The sequence below is a fragment of the Bison bison genome, unplaced genomic scaffold (assembly GCF_000754665.1).
Source record: "Bison bison bison isolate TAMUID 2011002044 unplaced genomic scaffold, Bison_UMD1.0 scf7180017864037, whole genome shotgun sequence".
Lineage (NCBI taxonomy): Eukaryota > Metazoa > Chordata > Mammalia > Artiodactyla > Bovidae > Bison > Bison bison.
The window spans coordinates 8,273,668-8,282,124 of NW_011494609.1; the positions used below are offsets into that span (position 1 = coordinate 8,273,668).

The window sequence follows — 8,457 nt, forward strand, 5'->3', positions numbered from 1 at the left end:
TTCCTGTGTGTGTCCCCCAACCCCCACCGGCGTGTTGCTCATCTTTCGAGTTTTCCTCGATGTCTGGTGCCCGGGTGTCAGAATTGGGCACCAGGCCTCGTCGGATGCCAGTGTGCACCCGGCTCCATCTCACTCACCATCTGGCCCTTCTCCGTAGATGTTTGATTTTGTATCCTGCCATCGTATGATAAGTGTTGTAGCAGATATTTCTTAACATTACCCTCTCTTTTTTACTTTATTGAGGTAATAGTTTATAACACCTACGTTTCACGTGCACAGCATTGTATTTCGACTTCTGCACACTCTACAGTGTGCTCACACCAGCAGTTTAGTTTCTGTGCACTGCAGTACAATCCAGTTGAACCCCTTCACTCATCGTGCCTTCCCCTCTGGTCACCACTACTCTGTTCGTTGTATATCGGTGTGTGTGTTTTTGTTTGGTTTATTTTTATATCCTACTTAATGAGTGAAATCATATGGCGTTTGTTTTTCTCCACCAGACTTAATTTACTTGACATGATACCCTCTAGGTCTATCCATGGTTTTGTTGCAAATGGCAAGATTTCATTCCTTTTTTATGGTTGGGTGATGTTTGCGTGTGTGCGCCACTTTCGTCTGTTGATGGGCTCTTAGCTTCTATGCCTTGGCTATTGTAAATAATGCAGCAGTGAACATAAGGGTGCGTACATCTTTTCAAAGTGTGTTTTTGTTTTCTCCTCAGGAGTGAAATCGCTGGATCATTTGGTAGCTCTGATTTCTTGCGAGACCTCCATAGGGTTTTCCACAGCGGCTGCACCAATTTACATTCCCGCCATCAGTGTACGGGGCCCCTTCTCTCTACATCTTCACCGACATTTGACATTTGTTGTCTTTCCCACGGCAGCCCTTCTGGCAGACGTGGGTGCTATCTCACTGTGGTTTTGATCTCATTTCCCTTATGACTGGGGATGTGGGGTGTCTTTTCCTGTGCATGCTGGCCGTTCGTATGTCTGTATTTAGCAGGATGTCTGTTCGTATCCTCTTCCCGTCTGTAAAGGTTGAAAGGTGGCTGTTGTTGAGTTGTATGAGTTCCTTGTCAACTTTGGCCATTAACCACTTATCAGATGTATGATTTGCAAATATCTTCTCCCGTTTGTTTGGTGGTGCTTCTGTTGGTCGTTTCTTTTGCTGTGCAGAAGCTTTTTTGACCTCGTTTCATTTATTTTTGCTTCTGTTTCCTTTACCTGAGGAATTTTATTTCGAAAGATCTTGCCGAGACCAGTGTCAGAGAGCATACTGCCTGTGTTTTCTTATGGCTTCGGGTCTTACATTTGTTTGTAATCCATTTTAAGTTCGTTTTTCTGCATGGTGTGAGATTGTGGTGCGGTTTTTTCCTTCTGCTCATGCCTGTTTTCTCCACACTTTATTGAAGAGACTGTCCTTTCTCTGTTGTCTGTTCTTCGCTTCTTTGCTGTAGATTGTTCGTCTGTGCCTGCGTTTGTTTCTGGGCTTTCAGTTCTGTCCCATTGATACGTGTGCCTGCCTTTCTGCCATTACCATACTGTTTTGATCATTGTAGTTTTACAGTGTAGCTCAAATCAGGGAGTGTGACACCCTTCCCCTTTATTATTCTTCCTCAAGATTACTTTGGCTCTTCAGGTCTTTTGTGATTTTCATATACATTTTAGGATTTTTTGTGGTTGTTGTTGTTTAATGTCTGTGGAAAATGTCATTGGGATTTTGATAGGGGTTGGATTAAATCTTCAGCTGTTTTAGTTAATGATGGACATTTTCACAGTGTTAACTCTTCCAGTCTATGAGCACAAATATCTTTCCATTGGTTCATGTCTTTGGTTTCTTTGTCTTATACTTTTCTGAGTACAGGCCTTATACTTCCCTGGTTAAATTTATTCCTGGGTATTTTATGCTTGATACAATTGTGTGTGGGGTTGTTTTCTTAATTTTTCTCTTTTACTTTGTTGTTTCAAAACTCAGCAGAGTTTTGAGCATTGATTTTGTACCCTGAAACTTTATTCATTTATTATTTCTGGTAGTTTTCTGCTGGAGTCTTTAGGGTTTTCTGTAAATAAAACCACGATGTCTGCAAGCAGTAGCAGTTTTACTTCTTCCTTTCCAGTTGGATTCCTTGTTTTTTCTTGGCTGATTGCTCTGGCTAGGGCTTCCAGTACTGTGGTGACTAGAAATGGGCACGCTTGTCTTGTTCCTGGTAAACACTTTTTTTGCATTTATGTTATTTCTGGAGCTCACATCAGGCTGTACCAGTTGACACTCTCATGGGTAACAAATGGACGCCCTCTTTGCACCCATTCCTGAGCAGTAACGTGGACAGTTCTCAGTGCTCATGAGCCTCACGTGTTTCTCCCTGTGCGGATGCACGCTCGTTGATGGAACTGTGTGTGTGCACGCGTGTGTGCACCGCAGTCCCAGCCCGAGCACAGCAGGCCTCGTCTGTGACCCCTAGCACGACAGGGTGCCTTGTGTCCTTGCCCATTTAGCTGTGTGGGGTCCTTTGTGTGTTCTTACTGGTCTGTGTGGTGCTTTGCACAGTTGTCACTAAGCAAAAAGCCTTTAAGGGGGAGAGGTGCGCTGGCCGCTGCCTCCGTGTTATCGTCCCCATGACCTGGTGAAGCCTGGATGCCCCACGGGGCGCTAATGTCCCTGGTGTCTGCAGGACTGCACCCTGAGGCTCTGGGAGTACCGAAGTGGCCGCGAGTTACACTGTTGTCCCGTGACCAGCCTGCAGGAGCCCACGGAGCCCTGGAGTGACAAGGTAACCCCACGTGTTTGTCTCAGGGCCTCTCTAGCTGCTGGGATCCTGTGGAAAAAATTCCTTTTACGTTGAAGAAGTTTCTTGCTGTCAGTGCAGACTCCCCCTTGGGTTTCTGCTGCCATGGTGCCCCCGCTGGAGCCGTGGCAAACAGAGGCCTGTGTGTTCTGCTGCCTTCTTCACATCCGTGCCCTCCTCAACCTCCTGACACCCCCAGATGGTGAGGAGAGGCAGGGCACAGAGGGGACTGGAGCGAGCAGTTCCTGATGCCGGGCCTGGCTGCACCTGTATGAGCCTGGGGCCGCCCCCCACCCTGCTCTGAGAGCTGTGTGTGGCCCGCCATGTCCCTTCCGCTCCTCCTGGCTCTGACCCCAGGGGCTTCCTCTGCCAGGACCTGTGGATGCTCACGTACATACTGTCCATAGTTATAATCCCCTCTTTTCTTCCTGTGTGCTCTCTGCCCTCCTTTTTGACCAATTCCATTGGCCTTAGAGACGCTGCACAGGCTCCGTGAGGCCCATGTGTCAGAGCTGCCTGTGAACTGTGCCCTCCCTGGGGTCTGGAGAGTCCTGCAGGGTCTTCTCTTGCTGTGGTGGACCACACACAGGGACTGTCCGTCCTGCAGTGATGCCCGAAGTTAGAGCAGGGCAGCTGGAGTCCAGTCCTGGCCAGCTGATGTCACTGAGGCTGCTGCTTTTCCTTCCAGAGGTTTGCCGTGTCCAGGATCACTTACTGGAGCCAGGAGGACTGCGTGGCGCTCTCGTGTGACGGGTGAGCCCACGTGGATAGGGCGTCGCTCTTGGTTCCTGCAGGCCTGTGAGGGTGGGAGGAAGCTGGGGGATGACAAAGGGGTCTCTGGCTTGGCCTCGCCCTGCAGTGACCTCGACTCTCCCAGCCCCTCTGCTGCAGCAGGGGCGGGTTCCTTCCTGTATGCCAGCATCTCACTCGCTGCTGGTACCTGCCAACGTGAAGGCAGCCCTGGCCTCTGGCTGGCCTGTTGTGCAGGTGGAACCCCAGCTAACGGTCAGCTGTGGTAGGGCCCAGCTCAGCACGGGAGACCCCGGGGGCTGCAGTGCAGATGAGACAGGCGTGGGGAGCACGATCGCCCAGCTGTGCCCTCCTGAGCATTGTCCACGTGCTGGGAAGGGGGTTGGGGGGCCTCCCACATTCTCACCTGTCCTGACGAGCACCCTGGGGTCAGCATCTGAGCTCATGTTAGAAAGGAAGATGCAGGATTAGAGGGTAAAATGCTGCCTGGGCTGGGGGTGGGGGGCTGAGCTCACCACTCAGTCCATGCATTGCTCAGTGGGTGGAGCAGCTGTCTCTGTGTGGTTTCGTCCTGGCTGTGTAATTAGCTGTTCCAGGACTTAAGGACGGAAACCTTGGTGAGGTCACAGCTCCTGGGGGCAGGGACGCAAGAGTGGCTGGGTGCTCGGGGAGTCATCAGGTGGCAGCTGAGACATTGGTGGGCCGAGCACCCCTTGGGCCACGGACACTGTCCTCACCATCCCCTCTCTCCTGGCAGGCTGCCCGTGGTCTACATCTTCCAGCTGGATGCTGCCCAGCGACAGCTGGTTCCAAGGCAGCTGCTGACTTTCCAGCACCGGGTGTGGGACGCCGCCTTTGAGGAGGGCCACGGGCTGTGGGTCCTGCAAGACTGCCGGGAGGACCCTCTTGTGCTCTACAGGCCCGTGGGCGGCCAGTGGCAGGTAAGGGGGCTGGACCCTGCTATGCCCCAAGCTGGGAAGAGGGGAGACGGCTGCAACCCCTTTCAGCCTGATTACATCCATGCTAGAGGCTGTGTCCCGGGGTTCGGGGGGAACAGGAAGCTGGGGTGCCTGCCAGGTTCTCCAGTGTCCTGTGTCTACACTGGTGTTTTGGGGGCTGTTGCTGTCGTTGCTACCCTTTCCCTGTGACTGTCCTGGTCACACGTCTCTTTAGGAGAAGAGCCCACAGCTGGGGGGTCCTGGGTGGGTACCTTTTACACTTGCAGCCTTAGCACAGTCTTGCACCTTGGGTCCACTGGACGCCGAGGGGCCCTGTCCTCGCAGGTGGCTGGGGTGGGCCTGTGTGTCACCCCCCGGCTGGCCTATGGCTCGCTGGGCACCATGGTGAGGGGCAGGGGACGCTCACAGAGCTCTCTGCACACTTGCGTGTCCTTGTCGAGCGCTCAGGGCCGCCCAGCGGCTCGTTCGGGTGTTTTTATCTGAAGGGTAGGGGTGAGTCAGTGCCCCTGGCCTGTGCCTGCAGGCTCCAGGCACCTTTAGAGTCACCCTTGGTGAGGCGGCAGTGTGTGTCCCCGGCTCTGTGTGACAAGCTGTGGTCACTGCTGTGCTGAACGGGCTGGGTGGACGGCCTCGCTGCCTCCTGGGGGTGTGGAGGGCAGGGCTTTCCCGTGCCTGTGCCGCAGCCTGGGGGTTTCTGTCCTCTCTCTGATGAAAGCTTTGTGTTCATCTCCTCAGTCTGCTCCTGAAAGTGCCGAGTTGAGGAGGGTCTGTGCTCACGTTCGCGTGAACTGGGCCATGTTGGAAGGTGAGCACTCGTCTTTGGCCTGCTTTTCCAGGGTCACGTTCCGCTGCGGCCACAGCGGGTCCTAGAGCGCAGTACCCAGCAAGGGTCTGCTTCTTGGGGTGAGGACGTGGGGCCTGTGGGGTGTGTGTCCCTTGCAGGGCAGGCGAGTGCTGTGAGGCAGGGCTGGTCGGTCCCTTTAGAGAAGTGTGCCCTGGTCTCAGGTTAACCTCAGTGGGGCCTACATCCGGGCCACTTGGTTGGCAGGGTTCAGGTCCCTGCAGGTTGCTGAACTGGGGCCGCGTGTCTCCCCTTTGCTTTGGCCAGAGGACACCCCGGGTCGGGTGCCAACAAGATGCAGCCACAGCCCCTGCACCTGGTCTCCCAGGGACCCCGTGTCCTGTGAGAAGCGAGTCCTCGGTGCAGCCAGGCGTGGCCGTCAGGACGTGGGCATTCTGGGGGCCGTGCCCGAGGAGGCCCCAAGGTCCACAAGACCTGGGTGGTCGCTGAGTTCATTCCCTGCTGCAGGAGGGTCCACCAGACCCCCCTTAGAGGCAGAGCCCTGAGTCCCCATCCGCACCCCGTGTCCTGTGAGAAGTGAGTCCTCGGTGCAGCCAGGCGTGGCCGTCAGGACGTGGGCATTCTGGGGGCCGTGCCCGAGGAGGCCCCAAGGTCCACAAGACCTGGGTGGTGGCCGAGTTCATTCCCTGCTGCAGGAGGGTCCACCAGACCCCCCTTCGAGGCAGAGCCCTGAGTCCCCATCCGCACTCACGCCTGGCGTCACCCCTGGCACCCGGTTTCATCCCTCCTGCACAGGCTGTGCCGGCGTGGACAGTGGCTTCAGCAGCCTCTACAAGGCCACCTGTGACAACATGACCACTTACCTGAAGAAGAAGGAGGAGCGGCTGCAGCAGCAGCTGGAGAAGAAGCGGCGCCAGGCCCCGCCGCCCGGGCCCAACGGGCCGACCAAGAAGATGAGGGCAGGGGAGTTGGCGCAGGGCTGCTCGTCCTAGCACTCAGGGTGCCCATCGGGGAGGCACAGTGCTGCCCTCTCCCCTCCCACTCGCAGCTCCCTGACTTGGGCTGGGCGGCGGCGAGGTCCATCCCAGCTCAGCGGACCCCTGGGGCTGTGCCGGACAGCTGGACGGGACCATGGACCCTAGAACTTTCTGTCCCCAAAGCTGTGCCACGGGGTCAGCGTCACTGGAGATGCTGTGCGAGAGTAGTAAGTACACCCAGCACTTCCCTTCCCCTTGGAGGGTGATCGCCTGTGGGCCTGGCGCTCGTCCTTCCTGCTCGTCCTGCAGCGCAGCGGGCTTCCTGTCGGGAGTCTGGAGGCCGACGTCTTTCCAGCAGTGCAGTGGATACCCACGCTGTTCTCCGCTTGCCCTTCTGGATGGTCTGCCACGCTGTCCAGCAGGCAGACGTGTGCCCCATGGGCTGTTAGCCCAAGAGGAGTAAATACTGGCTGCTGGTGCTCAGGCCATGTGGAGCGAGGAGAGCTCGTTGCCAGCGTTGGTGGAGACAGACCCGTTCACGGACGTGTGAGAACTGGGTGCCCCAGCAGGACACTCACTCACTCCGCAGGGAGGTGACTGGTGATGTGTATGTTTGATTTTGATCTGGACTTTGTGCACGTGCAGCAGAGCAGGAAAGCCAGCTGTGTGCTAATTCCTGATCAATAAAGATGAGTTTTTCTGCAGCTTCTGGAAAATTGACCAGCAACACATGGAACTGATTTCAAAATATATTGAGCAGAACTGTGTACGATGAGTGTGCTCTTTGTGATTGAAACGTTTACCTTTTGGTTTGAAGAAAGACGTATCTCTGGTGTGAGGGTGTTTCATGGGCGTTGGACACAGGTCGTCTCGTGTATCAAAACCTGAGAGGCGTCAGATTGTTCCTTAGTGCCTTGTTTTAATTTAAACGCTGATCTGGAAACAATACTGTTTGTAAACCTCTCAGGGTTGCTTCCCACGGGACATCAGGGACCACCCCCTGCCCCGCCCCACAGTGCATGCGTGCGCACACGCACAGACACACACTCAACCCGTACCCCCGGTCCCCCATCCGACTCGGTTGGCGGAGAGAGGGTGTACCTGCAGGGGTGGTGGGGTGTCATGGCTGTGGTCCTGATATGGAGTGTTCATTCCTAATATGCTCTGAATTCTTGGTTTTAGGAGAAATTTGTTTGTTCTTGTTGGTGTCTTTATTTTTGACCATGCTGCTTTTGGGATCTTCGTTCCCTGACCAGGGATTGAACCTGAGACCTCAGCATTGAAACTCAGGGTCCTAACCGCTGGGCTGCTGGCAAGTCCCTCTTCTTGGTGTCTTGGGCTAAGACGGGGCCAGCAGACTGGCCTGCAGGCCACAACCTGCCCGTTGCCCAGTTTTCTATGGTCTGGGAGGTAAGCACAGTTGTTAGGTTTTTAAATGGTTGAAAAAAGTCAAAAGAAAAATGCTTCAATCTATGGGTGTCCATCAGTAAAATCTCACTGGGCCACAACCACGCCTGCTCGATTAGGGGTGCTCAGCGCCAGCTTCAGGGCTGCAGCAGCTGAGTTGCGGGGTTGCCTGCACAGTCTGAAATACTTCGGCTCCGGCCCTTCACAGAGAGGTGGTCTGTCTCCCTTTAAGGTCCCTGTTAAATTTGTGCTGTGTTATCAGTGAGCTGGTTGAGTTCACCATGTTCCTTGTGGTGGTGTGGGCCTCTCTGAAACCCCGGTGCCCCAGCTCGGATGTACGCCAGCAGGTGCACCAGCAGCCTGTTGGGAGAGCAGGGCACGGGTGGGAGGGGCTGCGGAAACCTGAGTTTCCCAGGACTGCTGTAAAGTTACTTATGTTCTTATCAGAGCCATATACACATACGTTTGTATTTAAAGTGGTTTTTTTTTTTTTGGTAGACAATGCTTTTTTATCCTCCAAATACTGAATTTCAGTGCAAGTCCAACTGAGCCACGTTTGTGATTTAGAAGTTTATCTGTTTAAACACAGATAAAATTAATCTTGAGAACCAGATCAGTCACTCAGTCGTGTCCGACTCTTTGCGACCCCGTGAATCGCAGCACGCCAGGCCTCCCTGTCCATCACCAACTCCTGGAGTTCACTCAGACTCACGTCCATCAAATCAGTGATGCCATCCAGCCATCTCATCCTCTGTCGCCCCTTCTCCTCCTGCCCCC

The 8,457-nt window shown here is 54.5% G+C and overlaps 1 protein-coding gene across 3 annotated transcripts in view; it reads left to right on the forward strand.

The window, feature by feature from the left end:
• WDR4 (WD repeat domain 4) overlaps nucleotides 1-8,348 on the forward strand; it is a 21,128-nt gene extending 12,780 nt beyond the window's left edge. For all 3 annotated transcript variants that reach the window (XM_010834917.1, XM_010834915.1, XM_010834916.1), the window contains 5 exons: nucleotides 2,672-2,770; nucleotides 3,474-3,538; nucleotides 4,293-4,476; nucleotides 5,230-5,299; nucleotides 6,092-8,348. In XM_010834917.1, the coding sequence (XP_010833219.1) occupies nucleotides 2,672-2,770; nucleotides 3,474-3,538; nucleotides 4,293-4,476; nucleotides 5,230-5,299; nucleotides 6,092-6,288 (615 nt within the window). In that variant the 3' untranslated portion in view covers nucleotides 6,289-8,348. The remainder of the gene's footprint in view (nucleotides 1-2,671; nucleotides 2,771-3,473; nucleotides 3,539-4,292; nucleotides 4,477-5,229; nucleotides 5,300-6,091) is intronic.
• Nucleotides 8,349-8,457: the final 109 nt, after the last annotated feature.